This window comes from Anabrus simplex, chromosome 6 (assembly GCF_040414725.1).
Source record: "Anabrus simplex isolate iqAnaSimp1 chromosome 6, ASM4041472v1, whole genome shotgun sequence".
Classification (NCBI taxonomy): domain Eukaryota; kingdom Metazoa; phylum Arthropoda; class Insecta; order Orthoptera; family Tettigoniidae; genus Anabrus; species Anabrus simplex.
In genome coordinates, this window is record NC_090270.1 from 279,755,956 (window position 1) to 279,777,335 (window position 21,380).

Sequence of the window (21,380 nt, forward strand, 5' to 3'; positions counted from 1 at the left end):
TACGGATGGCCAGTGTTCTAGAATGATCGACTGCTACCCCATCGGGTGACACAATATGCCCTAGGAATGACATAGAGGGCTTAGCAAAGGCAACCTTGGACAACTTAACAGTTAACCCCGCCTTACGAAGGCGATCGAGAACTTCTCGCAGATGATCTAGATGTTCTTCAAAAGTCTCTGAAAATACGACGACATCATCTAAGTAGTGATATAAGTACTCGAATTTGATGTCGGAGAAGACCCTATCTAGTAGCCTAGTGAGCACAGCTGCTCCGGTGGGGAGCCCGAAAGGCACGCGGTTGTATTCGTATAAATTCCAGTCCGTAGCAAACGCTGTAAGATGTTTAGACTCTTCGGCAAGGGGAATTTGATTATAGGCCTGATTCAAGTCCAAGATGGTGAAGAACTTGGCCTTACGAAACCATGAAAAACAAGAATGAAGGTCAGGAAGGGGCACAGATTGCAACACCACCTTCCGATTGAGAGCCCTGTAATCAATGACAGGCCTGAAGCCTCCTTGGGGTTTCGGGACTAGAAAAATAGGCGATGAATACGCCGACTTAGAGGGCCTAATAATACCATCCTTCAACATCTGGTCGATAATTTCTTTCAGAGCCTTCATTTTAGGTGGAGATAGCCTATAAGGTGGAAAACGGACAGGAATCGAATCCGTGACCTCAATTTTGTATTCAATAAGGTCAGTAACACCAAGAGTATCAGAGAACACCTCGGGAAACGACTGACACAGTTTGCGAATACTATTAGCCTGCTCCTCAGGTAGATGTCTAAGGTCTAACAACATCTCATCCTGGGTAGGCGAAATAGACGAACATGACACAGAATTACACTTTAATAGTGGTATTTTACAATTGGAAGCAAATTTGAATGTGCACGACCTAGACTGGAGATCGAGCACAAGACCAGTGTGAGAAATAAAGTCCGCTGCCAATATAATGGGGCTAGACAATTGCTTGGCCACAAACAATTTAACTTTCCATGTAAACTTAAAAACACGAATTTTGACCAGTAAGGAACCTAGAATTTCTAATGGAGATGAATTAGCCGAAACGTATTGAACAGGAGAAGAGACATAGTCAGGAAGTTTACAAACCGTTTTCAATTTAGAATACCATTCAGCCGAAATAATCGAACAAACACTGCCTGAATCTAAGAGAGCTGTTATAGGCTCGTTATTTAACTCAATCTTAAGAAAAGGAACAGGTGCGGGGGTATCCGCCGCAATCCTAAGACACTCTTTGGGACCTTCAAAAGATGAATTTGAAAATTGCACGTTCCCTGAATTTACAACCTGTTTACCCGGGGCTGAGTCTCGGGAAGATGGATTAGTCGACTCAGCCGAATCCACTAGTCACTTTTTATTATTGGCATAGGTGGAATTTGCACCAGAAGTTGAGCAGGAGGGGGTGCTATTCGAGTTTGGGCAATTCTTGGCGATATGTGAGAAAGCCCCACATTTAAAACAGCCTTGTGCTGAACCAGCTCCATTATTTGCCCTACTAGACTTGATCAGTGGACACTTATTGCGCAGATGGTCAGGCGACCCACAAGCATAACATTTACGGGGTGTGACTGGTCGGCGAGGTGGAGGCCGAGTATTACTAAACGAAGGAGGGGGTTCTTTCGCGACACGCAAAGAATCGGCGTATCTAACTCCTTCCGCTGAGACGGCCAATGCTTCAAGTTCAGAAAAAGTTTGCGGGCACGCCGCGAAACACAAATATGACCTGTAGGGTGGTGAAATCCCTTCCACAATAGCTTGTACAATTTGATCCTCAGGGAAGTGAAGAGCAAACACCCTGGTATAAAACTTAATGTCTTGTATGAAATCAGCCAAGTTTTCATCCAAGCGCTGTACCCGATAATAGTACTTCTGAATAAGGGAGGACCTAGCCCTAGCAGGGATGAAGTTAGCTAGCAAATGGGCATGGAAATCCTCAATAGATGATTGCTCGGCAATGGCTCTTACGATTTTATCAGAAAGAATACCAATAGCATACGGATAGATAATCTGCAAAATTTGACATGGAGAAAGAGAAAACACAAGAGCATGATCCTGAAATTCAACTAGAAATCTTAAAAAGGAAATTACATCACTGGTGGTATTAACGGAAAACTTAGAGATCCCTCTGAGCAACATTGCCAATGGATGAGGCAAGCTGCTAAACCCGGGTGACATAGTCGGTAAAGGTTTCAATGGCAAGGAAGTTAATTCAGAACGGATGTTACTCAACGATGCACGGCGTTCAGGCTCGTTGTCCAATGGGGCAGAGATAGTTTGAGCAGCAACGGTTATCCTATTAACGTCTCCCTTGGGAGGCGCTTCCTCACTACCTGCATTCACAATGGTGGGTTGATCAGATTTGGGAGGAACTTCCCCAGTCAACAATAAAGTGACCTTACTAGATAATTCGGAAATATTTTCCAGGAGCGTACTAGCTTCCTTCCTCTGAACGTCATTCAGTTTTAGAGACAACAGATCGTTAACCCTATTCGAAAAATGATATAGCCTGCCTTGCACACGCTTAATTTGATTAGGAGACGGATCATTTTCATCAAAAAAACTAACTACAGAAGCTAGCCCAGTAATATTCTCCACGATCGTGGAAAGAGAGTCATCAATTTCTTTCTCTCCCAAATTGGGGATGGAAATGGGCAAATCTAGGGACTCTCTAAGCTTGTTAGTGTCTACTGCAACCGTGCCTCCAGATTGTACATTTCTAATAGTCAATTCATATATCAACTCCTCCTTGCGCAAATAATTAAGATGGGGAACATCGCGAGGGCCTGGCATGATGACAAAACAATTTTGAAAAAGTCAAAAAATTCCAGCAACTGAGAAAATGGTTAGAGTTCGGATCAAAACAATGTGTAGCCGTCAAAAGGGGCTAAATTGAGACCCATTCAACCACGCTCTGCTACCACTTGTTACCGTGTTTTGGTGGTAGGTAGAGGTGAAAGAAGGTGCGGGCGTGAATGAGTCTCAAACTACGGAATCAAAGTTACTGTAAAATTTAACAAGGTTATATTTTCTTTTCAAAATTAAGTAATAACAAAGAACAGGTACTTAGTAGCCGAAACACAATTTGAAATGTACAATTACAGAGATTACAGAATTTGGGCTTCGAGCCCTGAGTTCACAATTCGTGAGCAACTAGCCCAACTTTCCGATATACAAATTTTAACCAAGGGGCAGAAGACCCCAATCAAACCCTGGAGCACTTGCTCCGAATTACACAGTAAAGCCTCCTCGAGGCATACAAAAATTGAATTCCAAAAGCGCAATCTGCTCTCAAAGTGTAAGCCAATCACAGGCCACACCAAACTTCACCTTCAAGCTGTCCTCTAAGGACATATACACATGGGTAAAATACCCAACCTACTGAGGTCTATTAAATGAAAAGAAGGTTAACTAAATGACCTCTAAAATAACAATTTGGGGAGGAGGCAAACTTGCACTCCTAGTACACTTTGATTAAGACCTACTTGGCACTAGGCCGTTAACACAAGGGCTAATCCCATACTAAAGAGGTGACTTAAGAAGAGAACACTTTGTTTTACATTAACGAAGAATAGGTTGAGAAAATAAGTTCACCTCAAGACAATGTGAGTGGGAGCTCGAGAGGGTTAGCACTCTCTATCCCAATATGTCGTTTTACAAGAGAATAGATGAAAAGAGAAGTTACATTTTAGGAAAAGGTTACATGGTTGAACGCTTAGAACCCGCCCCGAAAGTTAAACTGCTGAGCTAGCAAAGAAAGAAGTTATTAATCGGCCATTACCTTGTGTTGAACGGCTGGAGAAGAAAGAGGCGCTTCCCGCCCCCTGCTATGTACTTAACACACTGAAAGATGGAACAGAAGTGGCCCGGAGACCCAAAAATCAGCAGTTTATAACCTCTCGTGGAAGGTTCTAGGCGTTAGGGGAAAGAAAACACCCGCCCACAACGTTTTTATTGGATAGGACCCCGCAACAGATTCAAGTTGGGGGAAGATACCCCTGATTGGTCAGAAATTAATTAAAGAAATTCGGGATTGGTTACATTCATAACAAGGGGAAGAAAGGGGTAAATATTGCCAACTTAAACAATGATAGAAAAAAATTTAACAAGGAACAAACTCTTGAAATTAAATTTTCTCCAAAAAATAGTTCTTTGACTCCGCACTAGGTTGCACTATTGTAGATCTTCAGTAGTGTCCTCTAGAAGAGAAAGTTCACACTTCTTACTTCAAGCGAAACAAAAACACATCAAAAGTGACACAGTTCTAAAACTCAAAATTTTCCACATGGTGACATCTTTTGAGAAAGTAAAGAATTAACAGCGTAGATAAAGTTCAGCCCTCCTCCAGCAGAGGAGTTCCAACAGGCGCACATTTTAAATTAACGGAGTGGAGGTGTACCGCCCGGTACAATTATTATTATTATTATTATTATTATTATTATTATTATTATTATTATTATTATTATTATTATTATTATTATTATTATTATTATTTTCGTTACAATGAATCATCGTCCAAAAATCTTTTAATTTTCCGTCATCATAATTATTATTATTATTAATTCCATCAGTGGAGATTATCATTATCGCATCACTTATTCTTACATTGATCTCACCATAATTATTCTCAAATTAATCGAATAAATTCTTCCTATTATGATTCCTCTTCATATTATTATTATTATTATTATTATTATTATTATTATTATTATTATTATTAAAAATGGAAAGATGATATTTTAATTTCCACTCTTTAGAATTTAGTCACATATGTTAAATCCCGTTATGAACCACCAAGATCTGCTTTATGTCGGTCGGGACAACACGGCATTCGGGACCGTACCTTCAGTTTCCTACTGCCGTTAATTTATATGGGGACACACGTCCTCCCAAGACACATCTCGCAACCTATGGCACATCGCGGCTGGATAAATACCTCCAATGCCGGCGATTGCTAAACTATTCCTTCCAATTTGAAGTCCATTTCCTTTTATTGGAACTCTTCAAACATTTAATTCGTAAATTATTCCTCGGTGCGTGGATTCTGCCACTAATAACACCGGAATATGCATTTTATATCATCTTAGGCCTTGAGATTCATCTATTTAATCATTACAAACAATACGGCTCAATTTATTTCACGCCGGATATTCGTCCCTCATGACTTCCAGCTCTAAATATGGGCTCAAACCACTCTGGGCTTTTAACATATCGTGACCATTCTAATTCATGTGCCTCTATCGCTTTTAAACAAATTTTAATGGTTAAGATAAAGTCCAAATGTGAAATCAACAATTTACGTAAAATCAAACTGACTACGCGAATTAAATTCTTTAACGCTACATGTCATCTCCACATTGATTATTATTTGCACTAGCTAACTCTCGAAGCACTGTCATTATTATTATTATACTTTAACTTGCAAACGCACAAAATATTATTATTATTATTATTAATTTACTTTCCTTTGCCAACTCACAAACATTATTATTATTTCTTTCTCGCAAACACACCGAGCATTATTATTATTATTATTGTTATTATTATTATTATTATTATTATTATTATTATTATTATTATTATTATTATTATTATTATTATTATTATATAGAACTTACGAACGCCCAAAGCAGATAGAACATTATTATTATTTTTATGGCCTTCCGTACGCAGCACAAATTTTACATACTCTGGCACTTTCATAATCTGGCTGTCTGGTAGAAAATATTCCTAACTAAAATACAAATAATCACCGCAGTGATTGAAAATCAAATAAATGGGTTAGCACAAAAAGGAATTTAACACTTGAAATGAACTTAAATCAAAGTATTACAAAGAGCATACATTAATTGAAAGAAATATACCCCATATTTACATTATATACAACAAACAAATACTCAAATTAATTAATCTAACCCATTATTACGTTAATATACATTATTTCGTCCGTCTAACAAAAAAATTAAAATCATGGATTCGGGAGGCAGACCATGTTAAGTAACCATAATTAATTTACACTGAACCCCGTTTAGTCGCGATAACATCCCCAAATATTAAATTTGTGTACTCATTCCTATGTAGAATTCCATTGTCTCGTAGTGGATGAGAAGCTTGCTGGCTCCATGGTAATTTACTCGTCCATCATATCGCACTTTATAAATTTAACACAATAAAACACTTCTGGGTGACTACCCATGATTAATACTTTACTTACAGAATTTACATTAATTTATACAAAAAACACTTATAGGTGCCTCTAGACACATTACATTTGCACAATTATTCTTTCTTGAGCCCGAATCATACATCGTGACACATTACGACGAAGTGTCGTTTCAACCGAACCGGCGCGTATCGCGTTCTTCAATCCGCACTTCCTGAAGTATTCGATGCCGTCTTGAGATCGCCTCGCTCATACAGTTCCCTGCTACAGTAATTTTTACACCGTCTATCATGAAATATTTATTTCAGCCTCTGAACACTGCCTTCAAAAGTATTATCGGCGTTCCTGTCGATCCTTTAAATTCCAACACATGAAATGTTGAGAAATGTATTAATTTCACATATAGTGATACTGATAATTTACACTCGATATACTGAATAATTATCACTGTTCGTCTTCACATTATGACTACTAACGTACTTTCAACTTTAACAGAATCTACAATGCGTTTTCTGGTACTGAATTACAGAGTCACCGTGTCAGCGTAACAAATTATTTCAAACGACTGGTTGATGTGAAGCTCGACTGGTCACAACTGGTGACTGGTAACAACTGGGTGTAAGGTCCAACTGCTGGTTATTTATGGACGACATGGTTTCCCGCCGAGGTCATCCGCGGTCATCTCATAGGGAGAGGGGTTGGTTATCCTAAATCGGCATATGCAGGTGGATTTGGATCTCTTGCTTTATTCCACTTAATAAACTGGCGATACACATTCATGTGTCGTATTCTGAACTCATATTGTTCGGTGATCATGGAAATATCACTTAATTCCTGTCCTCCTACATTTCGCGCGCTAACTCGGCGTCCCTGATGACGTGCAGTTCTTGACCAATGGCGAGATAGCGTGGGTCATTTCCAGGAATTCATTCCTTAAATTTATTACGATTACAATTAATCAACATGGGAACGATATCACAAAAATCCCCTCTATTCAATTATGTGGTTGGAATAATTTAATTATTGTTATCGGAGAAGCTGACTGGAGTTCACTCTGAGTTTTTCTTATGTTGATTTATCTGCGGGCCTGTGATAAATTTTTCCATTGGTCAACACCGCATCGATTAATTTAAAATCTCTTCGTTGCAACCTGACAACACAAAATGCCCCGAGGCGGTGGAAAAACTGGTACGTTATATTCTCGGTATTAGTAATGCACCTGCTCGCCCTTGTTCCGAAATACATACTCTTTCACTTCCTTGTAGTCATTACTTCTGTTGTTGTGAGCTCTAGATTTAATCCTCTTAGCTTCTGACCAAGAAACATTCTCCCCATAATGACAAGCTTAACTGTGGCGACGGACTGTCGCGATATGTCTGGCTATGTAGAAATCCTTCCGTCCACACAAAACTGACGCTGTATTCAATTTAATATTCCTATATATCTGTATTTATCGTATAAAACCAAATCATGAAAACTAGGGCCTATCTCATCCGGGTACAATATTCTATGTTAAAGTATAATTTACTGCTATAGTACATATTCTATGTTAAATTATAAGTTACAGCTATAGTACATCTTCTGTGTTAAACTATAAGTTACTGCTATAGTACATATTCTATGTTAAATTGTAAGTTACTGCTATAGTACATTCTATGTTAAACTATAATTTGCCGCTATAGTACATATTCTATGAACGTTATTTCGACATATCTTTGGAAGTTGGACAACCTTAGCCTTCTGAGGTATTTCCTGGATTTTAACTACGTTGTCTATTCCAGGATTCTTCTTCTTTAACTACATGTAATTTTCTCTATTTTCACCTTCTTTACATTTCTCGAAAGAAATAAGGGCATCATGATGTACGTCCTACAAAATGGTCGCTGATTTAACACACAAATTTATGTTCAAAAATGTTCGCAAGATACGTATTATGCGCAAAATTCTACTATGGTCGGTGACGCTACCGTGTTTAAGGGGCTTTGCTGTAACCTAATCAATATAAGCAAAGATATCCATTGGGATTATAATTAAATAAATAAATAAAAGGGTATGGATATCTGCATATGATTATGAATGTTTTTAGGGGTTGTAATAAGGATGTAAAGGAGAGGACATAGAGGTCTCTGGTAAGACCCCAACTAGAGTATGGTTCCATTGTATCGGACCCTCACCAGGATTACTCTTGATTCGAGAACTGGAAAAAATCCAAAGAAGAGCAGCTTGATTTGTTCTGGGTGATTTCCGACAAAAGAGTAGGGATACGAAAATGTTGCAAAGTTTGGGCTGGGAAGACTTGGGAGATAGGAGACGAGCTGGTCGACTGAGTCGTATATTCCGAGCTGTCAGTGGAGAGATGGCGTGGAATGACATTAGTGGACGAATACGTTTGAGTGATGTTTTTAAAAGTAGGAAAGATCACAATATGAAGGTAAAATTGGAATTCAAGAGAACAAATCGGGGCAAATATTCGTTTATAAGTAGGAGAGTTAGGAACTGGAATAATTTATCAAGGGATGTGTTTAATAAATTTCCAAGGGTAGGAAAACAAATAGGGAATCTGCCACCTGGGCGGTTGACCTAAATGCAGATCAATATTGATTGATTCTTTTTAATTGTGATTTGTACCTAGATGAAACGCCAGTCAAAGACAGTTGAAGCTCCTTTAAAACACGAAGCCATCTGTAGCTACTGTATAGAATTCTGCCACATGGTAATAACGTCAGGAAGAAGTTGACGAAGACTTAGTGCAGATAGATTGCGATGTTTGCCTGGTTACCGCGGTGTCAGTTTCCTGACCAAGCAAATGTGTCTGCACTAAATCAATGACGCTAACTTCAGATAGACCCCAGTCCAAATAATATCCATCTTAAAAGGTTGTAAATACCCAGATGAGCCTATAGTAATGCACTTCAATGGTCATTGTTTATAATTTTGCAGGACGATTCCAGCAGTGGGACTTTGGTCCGGAGAAGAACATGATTGTGTACGGTTCTCACCACCCCCCTGAGTACGACCTGAAGAAAATTACTGCTCCAGTATCGATTCACTACGGAGAAACTGATCATCTCGTTTCACCCGCAGTAAGTACGGAAACAAAGATTACTGTAACTCCATTACGTTCAAATACATCTTCTTTTAATATTCAAATGATTTCTTAGCGGACAAAGTACGGATCCCCATAATACGAAAAACGTAAAATCAAGCAATTTCCTAAATTTTGACGAAGAGCTAACGGGCCTGGAAATGTTTCAAATTGTGAGTCTTGCATAGCTCTATCAAATTAAAATCACAAATTTCGAAAATCACTTCCTGCCTAAATGCAATTCCGGAAAAACTGCCTAAAATCGCTTGTTTCTTTATTCGTTTGCTTTTTCATTCAGATCCTAGCCAAATTAACATAATTCTTTCTGCAATGTGCTCCTTAGTTCAATACATCCGGAATTTTTAAAAAATGTCCACACAGAATGAAACTCTGCACTGACTCACATTAGCGCTCGTAGTGGTAGAAAAAGGCAAACTGCTAATCTAATCGACCGGATAACGATGGTTAAGAATAGGATTGTAATTTTTAGTAATAAAGAACAGTTATTATATTTTATTTACCTAAATGACTAGCTCATATCCCTACGATGTTTTCAATATTGAGTTGCTTGCCCGAATGGCTAGAACTGTGGATTTTTCTACTGTCTTTCTTCCGTTGCTTTCTTCTACACCTTGGAGGGACCTTGGGTACGTTCCGTGCCGTGCACATGAATGTGGCTCACTTTTACGGCTGGGTGCCCTTCCTAACAGCAACCAGATATAATGGTGCTGGTGGTGATGGTGATTATTTTAAGAGAGAGTACAACTAGGCAACCATGTTCTCTTGAAACTAACTACTTGAAGAAAGGGAAGAGAACGAACCTTCGAAGAATAAGAACAATGGAAGAAGGTGGTGGAAAGCTACGAAGAGCGTGAACACAAAAGACTCTCCAGGCCTCTTGAGCGTAATACTGTCGGAGTCGGAAGAAAGCCGTGGCTTTCAACATAAACCTCTGAAGAAGAAAGGTGCCCCTGTTTGGAGGGTAAAAGAAAAGGAGCTTCGCCGGAATAAGATGCAACACTAATTGGCAAAGATCAAAATCTAGCAGTTGAACGAGCTTAGTTCCAAGTAAAAAGAAGAAGAAGAATTAGAAAAGAAAAAAAGATAAATTAAATTCATATCTCAATAAGTAAATTATTTCATTTCACATCTGACTGTTCCAGGATCCCAATCTTGGATCTTATCCTTAATCATTCAAAATAGTCTACCGTAAGTTTCCTCTCCTATTTGGAGAAAGAGTGTACACTATTGGTACGACGTTGGGTTCTCCAGACGAACTTCCAAAATCGGGTTTGGATTATGTACATTTGTCTATACTGCTTGCTGCATTTTCTAAATGTCGCGTTATTAAAAATTATTATTTTTTAAATAATCGCAGCTATTTCTTTGCTTCTCGAAAAAGACGAAAATCCTCTGCTGTGGTACCGAGGAGACGTTAGCCAGGAGAAGTTCACAACTGCCATTCATCTTTAATAACTCCGGTGCCAAAATGTCTTCGGTTTGCAGATTATTTCAGTACACCCAGGGCGTTTTCTCCAAATTTGGTTCAGAGTGGTTTCACAAACAGTTTAATACCGCATTTCTGTTACCAGTTCATAGTCGCAGTTCAATAACTGCCTTATTTGGCATTATTTTATTCTCTTGCACTCTTTCTTGCGTTAGATAAGTACACTCGAATTTCGTTGGAAGAAATTCTGGTCAAAAAGTGTGTGGCACTTTAGTGAAAATAATGTTGTACCTACTAATTAGGCATGCTTTATACTTCAGATTGGTGCAATTGACGCATCTCCATGCAGTCATGTTCAGGTCGTCAATCCCGTCAATTCTCAAAAGTATCCTGCGAGAATTCTTTAGTTGGTTTCAACGACTCCTATCCCAATAATAATACGCAGAATGAACCGAAGATAACTGTCTGACGAACAAAACAGAAGTGATGGATTTACTACAGCAAGGTCGGATTTGCGCCACCCTTTCATCGAAACTCGGATCATGAAAGCCATGTTTCCCCTCTTTCCACCGGAATTAAACATTCCTCTGCGCTCAATGATGCTACGCTCATCTGCTGCACGTTCTCAACATTGTGGTTTCGTGATGCTGTGCATAACAGAAAGAAGGATAATTTATGAGATACAATTCAGATACTATACTTTTTAGATAAGTACCACTTTTTTGTTAACAGGAGAAGATTAATTAAATGAGAAATACGTGTACAATAAAACGCTAATAATACATATTTTGCCATTTCCAGCTGGTAAATTCTCGCGAAATAATATTATTGCGACCACATTTGTGGAGTGTCTGTCAAAGATGGAATTTCCACTTTTAAAGAAATCAATATTTCGTCTACATGCATTTCAATAGTTGAATACTTTTGAATGCCATCAGAAATCCAGACCAGACAGATGTAAATCTTTGAAAGTTATACCATACGCGATCATGAGTACGTTCCATATTCCTGTTATAATACGTTTCATGCGTCTTCCCATAACTTTATCATGGCAGAAATAGCACCTTTTGACCAGACACTTTTCAATTGTAAAATATTCCGTAGTTATATTCAGAAATCATATGTAGGCATATGGATTGCATGGCAATCGTAAACATTTGAATGGTACAATATGAACTCCAGAATTATTTTGTAGGGCAGAACTATTGTTAGTTGTTGTACGTCGATTCAACAAACCCATTTTAGGTCAGATTAGATGCGTAATAAGTCTATAGGTTGAGTGATATGACAAATGTTTACCTGTGACTGGCATAAGAAAGGATATACTTGGTGATTCGTTCTGGATTCGAGGGACAATAATAATTGAATGAGCCAGTTATTATTATTTGTCGCAACCTTGAACTTTCTTGAATATCCTGGTGGTCTTTCAGTTTCCTCTAGAGTGGGTTGCGTTCTTGTATATCTTCATAAGTGATCCCCATCTCCTGTAGGTCCCTTTCCACCTCCTTGAACCAAGTTGACTGGGTTTTCTTATCTTTAAAACAGGTAAAACTCTGGCTCGATAATCGCATTGGTTTCATTCTTAGCAAGTGACCATGAAATGCAATTCTCTTTCTCCGCATGGGATCTGAGTTCTTATGGACATGAGTATACAGTTCATGGTTATGCCAACGCGTATATTCATATTTGTCTTTAATTGGACCAAGAGTTCTCCTTTAGTTCTTCCTTTAATTTGCATTTTTTTATCAGGCTTTTCTTGTTCATAGCAAGGTATTTCGCTGCATACAAAGCTTGTGGTCTTACGACAGACAATAATGTCTGAGTTTTGCGTTCAAGGATATGGAGGTTTTGTTGTAAACGTCTTTGGTCAGTTCATAAGCCATTTAATATTATTTATTATTATTAAAGTCACATTTCAAACTGTTCTCAGGCCAATAATCACATTATGTGCTGAGAAACGTGTTTTTCTGTTTCAGGATGCACTGCACGTCTCAGAAGTCCTGCCAAACCTGGTTGAAGCGCGAAGAGTCCCGTCAAAGCTCTTTAATCACAATGACTTCATCGGGCACAAGAAAGTGCGAGAACTTCTCTACGACCACTTAGCCAACATCCTGAAGAAATACTAGTGATATAGATCAATGAAACATAGAAAACTTCTTCCACAAACCTCTAGCGTGTAGGTCTGTACGTGTCATGCCAAAGTCATTCAGTTGTGACTTATGCAGTACAAATTTCTCTAGGAATGTACGTGAATCTACATAGAATATACTGAACATCCTTAATTCTAAAGATGTGTCGAGAACGGAATCGTGAAGAATTGACATTTCTGCTTCTGGAACATACATTCTGACTTCGGTGTGAACTCTGTTTCAACGCTATCGATGTGAATTGTAACATAAACTAGGGAACCCGTGTGAGAAATCTCGCATGTTTATAAAGTATTTGGTGGAGTAGCCCCCTGATGAACTACTGGTGAACTAAGGAATACACAAATCTGTACAATATTAGACTGTCATACTCACTACTTAATGTAATGTTTGATTTTTTAACATTTATAGTATCCACTTGAACGGAAGCAAATGCAAGTGGATTATTATACTGACGAATGTTCCAGAAATAATTTATGTTTTACTATCATCCTTTTCTTAACTGATAATTACAGCATATTATAATGACATAAAACAGGTGTCCCAGCGGCCAAAATGTGAAGTGGGTAGCAACGATGGCCCGTATTTTCCTACAGCAACAATATTTGCAAATCGCACACTTCGTACAATATTTTAAACTCATCTTTTAAAGAAATTACCGATATTTATGAAATTAGAGTGCAATTCGTCACTGCTAATGTCTATTCTCTTTCTTTTCAATGCTCATATGTCACGATCGGTTACTTGTGAGCGCCATAAAAGGGATCTATGCTAGTGAAATAATATATATGATATGTCTTAGAGGTGGGGGTCATCCGAAAACACTTCATACAAACATACATTCCTACAATACGGCACGGTAAGGTTCATTTTCCTTTACACACATGCATAGAAAAATTAACACCATGAAAAGTGTTATGATGGACTGCATATCCATATGTGGCTGGGAGGCGTGACCAGTCTTAACTCGGCAACGGGCGCATGGTGATTTGAAACGGGGGCGGGTGCATGGTGAGATTTCTCTCACCTTTGAAATTAATGAAGGAAATTAAAGAAAATTAACTTTATAGTACATATTTAGATGTAATTGGTTATTTAAAGCTTTCTGTATTTATTTTTATAATAATTATTGTATTTTACAATATTTTAGATACAAATGAAAGGCTGAGTCCAACAGTGGTCTAACCCTGTTTCTTTAAAAACTGAGATATTTTACAGCAAAGGTGCCATAAGCCAGTTTTCCATATTTTAACATTTCGTCCATTTAATTTCCATCATTACTTAGTCTGAACCATGGTAATCTTCTATACATTAAATAAATGTCTTAAGATGAAATGAAAAGGCTAAAATTAAATAAACTTAAGTACTTGACACATCATGGTATGGGTTAGACCTCTATCGCACAGAACTATAACACTGGATGTGAGATAAACGTTTTCTACTTCAGAACATAACATTAAAAATACCTTTCAGAAAAGTACTTATACTAACTACTCTTGTATTACTGATAACTCAAAGTTTCATAACATGTAAAAGAAAATTTTAGAAATGGCATTCGCTTAAATTTGTTTGATGAAACATAATCAGGTGTATCAACGCCATCACCTTCATGACTATGTCCGACTATTTGTGGAATAAGATTTACCAAAAAAAAACATTGTGAGTATACAATCAGATACATCAAATCCATTGTCCTCCAGTGCTTTTTTCTTCCTCATATTTCTAGCCCACATTTCTTCGTTTCTTGTCCTCTTTCGACATCTTGTACTGTCCTTTTGCTTTGAATTTTCGTCAGAACTATGACTTACATCACAGACAACACTAACACCGTCGGCCATTTTGTTCTCTTGTGCACCTGACCTCATATACGAATTCTGATAGGCAGAAGTGGCTTAGACCACAGTTGCACTAAATATTCATTGCTTTCTTTCGAGGGAAAAAAATAATATAGCTGCCAACACACGAAAAACAAGCAATGGCAAACATAATTGGCAGTCATACAAATATTATTGAAAAATGGAAGGGTATGTATAGGTATTTTAGGGCAGAAACAGGTTCCAAGAAGGACATTCCAGGAATAATTAATGAACAAGGGGAGTGTGTATGTGAGGATCTTCAACAGGCAGAAATATTCAGTCAGCAGTATGTAAAGATTGTTGGTTACAAGGATAATGTCCAGATGGAGGAGGAGACAAATGCCAAAGAAGTATTAAAATGTGCACATGATAACAATGATATTTACAATAGGATAAAAAAGTTGAAAACTCTAAAAGCGGCTGGAATTGATAAGATTTCTGGGGATATACTAAAGACAATGGGTTGGGATATAGTACCATATCTGAAGTACTTATTTGATTATTGTTTGGTTGAAGGAGCTATACCAAATGAATGGAGAGTTGCTATAGTAGCCCCTGTGTATAAAGGAAAGGGTGATAGACATAAAGCCGAAAATTACAGCCAGTAAATTTGACATGCGTTGCATGTAAGCTCTGGACATTCTTTCTGATTACATTCGGCATGTTTGCAAAATTAATAACTGGTTCGATAGAAGGCAGTTTGGTTTTAGGAAAGGTTATTCCACTGAAGCTCAACTTGTAGGATTCCAGCAAAATATAGCAGATATCTTGGATTCAGGAGGTCAAATGAACTGTATCGTGGTTTACCTGTCTAAAGCATTTGATAGGGTGGATCATGGGAGACTACTGGCAAAAATGAGTGCGATTAGACCAGACAAAAGAGTGACTGAATGGGTTGCTATATTTCTAGAAAATAGATCTCAGAGAATTAGTAGGCGAAGATTTATCTGAACCTGTAATAATTAAGAAGGGAATTCCTCAAGGCAGTGCTATTGGACCTTTATGTTTTCTTATATATATAAATGATATGAGTAAACAAGTGGAATCAGAGGTAAGGCTTTTTGCGGATGATGTTATTCTCTATAGAGTAATTAATAAGTTACAAGATTGTGAGCAACTGCAACGCGACCTCGATAATGTTGTGAGATGGACAGCAGGCAATGGTATGTTGATAAACGGGGTTAAAAGTCAGGTTGTGAGTTTCACAAATAGGAGAAGTCCTCTCAGTTTTAATTACTGCGTTGATGGGGTGAAAGTTCTTTTTGGGGATCAATGTAAGTACTTAGGTGTTAATATACGGGAAGATCTTCACTGGGGTAATCACATAAATGGTATTGTAAATAAAGGGTACAGATCTCTGCACATGGTTATGAGGGTGTTTAGGGGTTGTAGTAAGGATTTAAAGGAGAGGGCATATAAGTCTCTGGTAAGACCCCAACTAGAGTATGGTTCCAGTGTATGGGACCCTCACCAGGATTAGTTGATTGAAGAACTGGAAACAATCCAAAGAAAAGCAGCTCGATTTGTTCTGGGTGATTTCCAACAAAAGAGTAGCATTACAAAAATGTTGCAAGGTTTGGGCTGGGAAGAACTGAAGAGAAAGAAGACGACCTGGTCGACTAAGTAGTATGTTCCGAGCTGTCAGCGGAGCGATGGCGTGGAATGACATTAGTAGACGAATAAGTTTGAGTGGCGTCTTTAAAAGTAAAAAAAAGATCACAATATGAAGATAAAATTGGAATTCAAGAAGACAAATTGGGGCAAATGTTCATTTATAAGAAGGGGAGTTACGGATTGGAATAACTTACCAAGGGAGATGTTCAATAAATTTCCAATTTCTTTGAAATCATTTAAGAAAAGGCTAGGAAAACAACAAATAGGGAATCTGCCACGTGGGCGACTGCCTTAAATACAAATCAGTATTGACTGATTGATGTTGAAAAAAATTTATTCAGTATATATCGATTCTGCTAGGTAGTTCAAAGCTAATAATAAAAGATTGCGCAATTAACTCAATTTCGACATTGGAGAGGGTTAGACCACTGTTGCACTCAGCCTTTCAAATGTAGGATATTCTACGGCGCGTGGTGAGTTGGAACGGGAGCTGGCGCGTGCTGAGATTTTATCTCACCCATGATATGAAGGAAGAAAATCATCTTCATAGTACATATTTACATTTATCTGGTGATGTAGAGCTTTTTGTATTTATTTTCATAAGAATTATTGTATTTTACGATATTTTAGTTAGATATGTAGGATATTCTTCCTTGCATAGCAATGCCAGAAATACAAACGTAACAAGAAGCATGGTGAGGGAAAATCTCACTGAACTGCAAGGACTACAACAATGCACCGCAAACGAAAACAATGAACCTCCAACAAAAAGCAACAGTTGCATACTTAAGCGCAAAACAATGAACTTGGAATACCTAGAAAAAGAGAATCGTTCGCAAAACCATTGGGCAGTGGGATGTGACGAAATCAAGGAGTGAGAGATTCCCTCACCATGCGCCCATTGCCGCGTTAAGGAAAATGATGGATAAGAAGAGCATTGAGACATAGGAGGTTTGGTTTCTTCAACGACGATATAATTTTGTGAAAAAAATACCCTCTACTAAAACTTGTATATCAACCTATTAGAGACCTAGAGGGTGATCCACAATTATATCCCTATTTTTATTTCACTATTATTCTATCATTAACAATGTTACATTGTTGCATTCAATTCTATTAAGTACTATGGTCCTTGCCATTTCATATTTCAACGTAGGCACCAGCATTACAGCACACCGTTGCAGTCGGGGCCCAATGTTCCTGACAGACCGTTGCAAAATGTCGTTTGGTACCCGCACACACTCTTCTCTAATGACTGCTTCCAAAGTGTCCAAGTCACGCGGTTTCATGGCATACACTTTCTCTTTCAAATACCCCCAGAGGAAAAATTCGAATGGGGCCAAGTCTGGACTTCTCGGTGGCCACTCAACATTTCCGCGACATCCAATAACGCGGCTCGGAAAAGCACTGTCAAGCCATTCTCACGAAATCAATGCAAAATGGGGAGATGCCCCATCGTGCATAAAATGCACATTGTCCACTTTGTCCCAGGTTGAAACAATGGGATAAACAAAAATTTGTAGCATGTTGCAACGGCTGTCAGGAACGTTGGGCCCCGACTGCAACGGTGTGCTGCTAATGCTAGTGCTACGTTGAAATATGAAATGGCAAGGACCATAGTATATAATAGAAAGAAACCATGTAACATTGTTAATGACAGAATAATAGTGAAATAAAAATAGGGATATAATTGTGGATCACCCTGTAGATCCTAGCATAGCAAAAAAAACTTATAATGTAACTTGTAAAACTCGAGCTAAAAGAAAGGAAAATTTTAAGAAATATCATAGGACCAAAATTTCAGGACAATAATATAACATTCATCAAGAATGAAACGCTCTAAAAGAAAATTGAAAATCTCTCAGATACCTACTATGCGAAAAAGAAGAATATATTTTTACGGTCATCTTCTCAGAATGAACTCTAATTGATTAACCAAACAAACCTTTAACTTCTTCCGTAACCACAAAACAAAATCCAACTGGTTTTAAGAAACTGAAAAATACCTAGTAGAATTAAAAATTACAGAAATTTCACTATTCAATCGAACAGCTAAAGTAATAATTAAAAACGTAAATATAAGGTTCCAAAACAAATCTACATTAAAAGCCAAACCTATTATCTCGGAAGATGAGAGGAAACGAAGATCAGAAAGAATGAAGAAATACTGGACACCAAGAAAAGAACAACACACGAGGAAGTGATTGATTCAACGTACCCAAAAGAGGGCAAAACCAAAGAAGAAGGGAGTAACTTGAAAATATGATCAAATGAATATGGACCAGGGACAACAGAATGAAATCAGCAAGGTTTATTTTAAAGCAATCTCGAAAGCTACACAAGCACTTGTTCCTCTCTTTTAAAAGACAGTGAATACTCTGCTCGTAGAATTCCATTGGCTGAGTTTGGAAGTAGCTGAAAATATTGTTCATGACTTCACTGCCCGAGTAGAAGCGTTCCCCTTCAATGACTTTTACAATGGACCATTCACCGTATAGCCCTGATCTATCGTCATGCGATCTCTATATCTTTGGCCCGTGCTTGTGCAACTTTGGAGGTTACTTTAAAATACACGTTTCTTATTTCATTTTGTGGCCCCTGCTCCGTTTTCATTCGATCCATCCTAAGTCTTGTACCAGAGCTTAGCAATGATCAAACAAACTATCTAAAAGAAACGTAGAATATTGTTAATTTATGTAAAGGATGAAATTCATAAAAATGGTAACCGCCAGACGATACTATACAGTAGTTAGGAGATACTACGCAATCTCTGTCTTTTCAGTAATTTTTTCATCACTTTCCACACAATATACAGCATCTCGACAGTTCAGAGCATTTTTTCAGATTTTACATTAAAGCAAATTAAAAGCTTGTATATGCCAGAAATCACCAAGGGACTTACGGCTGTCAGCGTTGTGGGCAATACTAACAGCCATAAGTCCCCAGGGTGATTTGTGGCATACACGGAAACTTTTAATTTGCCTTAATGTAAACTCTGAAAAATGCTGGTTACGACAGTGTTGCTCTGAACCTTTAACTATAATGACATAAAACAGGTGTCCCAGCGGTCAAAATGTGAAGTGGGCAGCAACGATGGCGCGTATTTTCCTACAACAACAATATTTGCAAATCGCACACTTCGTACAATATTTTAAACTCATTTTTTAAAGAGATTATCGATATTTATGAAATTAGAGTGCAATTCGTCACTCCTAATATCTATTCTCTTTCTTTTGAATGCTCATTTGTCACGATCGGTATAGTCTACCAAATCAATTCTGTAAAAGATTCAATTCACTATACACTCAAGAATAGATAGTACAGTTTCGAGAATATATGGATTCTCTTCTTCAGCTATACAGGTTAAAATCACATATTTATGTCAAGACCTTATAGGAAAAGTAGGGGCCTCCCTTAAACGTTAATACTGTAAAAATGTGCAATAACACAAATTTAAAGTTGGATGCACCAACAAAACTAGTTAATGTGATTAAGTCGATACAGACACAACACTGGCCAGTATGATCATGATTACAAATAATTGCTCTGAACCGTCAATCTCTTCTCTTGAACTCGAATAAATTTCGAAGTTCTTTGAAACTGTTTAAGAAGAGACTAGGTAAACAATTGGCACGGAATCTGCCACCTGTGCAACAGCCCTAAATGCAGATTATTGGTGATTCACTGAATGCATCACATTTAGTATGGTAATGAAAGAGGATATGACCGCTGTTCTTTGATGTTCAAAATGTATCTTTGAAGAAGAGCCTTCACTCGCATTGTTTAACTTCAGTAAGATTTTGATTAGTCCGCCTCTGTGGTGTAGTGGTTAGCGTGATTGGCTGCCACCCCCGGAGGCCCGGGTTCGATTCCCGGCTCTGCCACGAAAATTTGAAAAGTGGTACGAGGGCTGGAACGGGGTCCACCCAGCCTCGGGAGGTCAACTGAGTAGAGGTGGGTTCGATTCCCACCTCAGCCATCCTGGAAGTGGTTTTCCGTGGTTTCCCACTTCTCCTCCAGGCGAATGCCGCGATGGTACCTAACTTAAGGCCACGGCCGCTTCCTTCCCTCCTCCTTGCCTATCCCTTCCAATCTTCCCATCCCTCCACAAGGCCCCTGTTCAGCTTAGCAGATGAGGCCACCTGGGCGAGGTACTGGTCATACTCCCCAGTTGTATCCCCCGACAAAGAGTCTGAAGCTCCAGGACACTGCCCTTGAGGCGGTAGAGGTGGGATCCCTCGCTAAGTCCGAGGGAAAAACCGAACCTGGAGAGTAAACAGATGATGATGATGATGATGATGAAGATTTTGATTAAATACGTATTCGAATCACTATTGTTGATTTTTACAGATTATGTATTTGTCAGTTTTCTAGAGGAGACAATCTCGGATATTCTTCCATTCGCCTGTAATATGTCTGAATAACATAAGCAAAACCAAAGATAAATTAGAAGCAATATCTAGAATGTATAATAGTCCCATTCCATGCCGCATCAATATGGGGCAAAGTTTAAAACCAATGTTCAAATTTAATTGAATCGTTATTCTAAACGTCTGTTTGTTCTAATTTCTGAATCTCTACCCTCTGTATATCATTCCCTATACCAGGTGTATGCATAAGGCTTTTTCGGTTTCACTAAGAGATAGCGCCAGCGAACAGTACGCAGCGTATGAATTTGTCACATACGTCAGTTTGTTCGCCTGACATTAACCTACCAACACACACAAGTTGAGTCCGCCAAACACTAGCGTCTGTGTTGTATTGTATAGTGATCAGTCGACGCTTGTGCCTGAAAAAGAACATTCGCGGCACGCATTGCTTTCCATATTTAATCAATAGAAAAAGGCTGTGGAAACTCATCGTTTGCTGGTAGAAACATATGGTGAACACGCTCCAACGATTAGAACATGTCAGACAAGTTCTAATCGCCAAGAAGACCATGCTTTGTATCTGGTGGAACCAGAACGGTATTGTGCACTCTTGAAGCCTGGCGAAACCGTTTATGCACAACGCTATCGCCAACGAATGATTAATTTAAATCACGTCTTG

The 21,380-nt window shown here is 38.3% G+C and overlaps 1 protein-coding gene across 1 annotated transcript in view; it reads left to right on the top strand.

The window, feature by feature from the left end:
* The window catches only part of LOC136875981 (lipase 1), a 188,080-nt gene extending 174,234 nt beyond the window's left edge, over positions 1 to 13,846 (top strand). The window contains exons 8-9 of the mRNA XM_067149597.2: positions 9,123 to 9,265; positions 12,691 to 13,846. Coding sequence (XP_067005698.2) covers positions 9,123 to 9,265; positions 12,691 to 12,840 — 293 coding nt within the window. The 3' untranslated portion in view covers positions 12,841 to 13,846. The remainder of the gene's footprint in view (positions 1 to 9,122; positions 9,266 to 12,690) is intronic.
* The last annotated feature ends 7,534 nt before the right edge of the window (positions 13,847 to 21,380 follow it).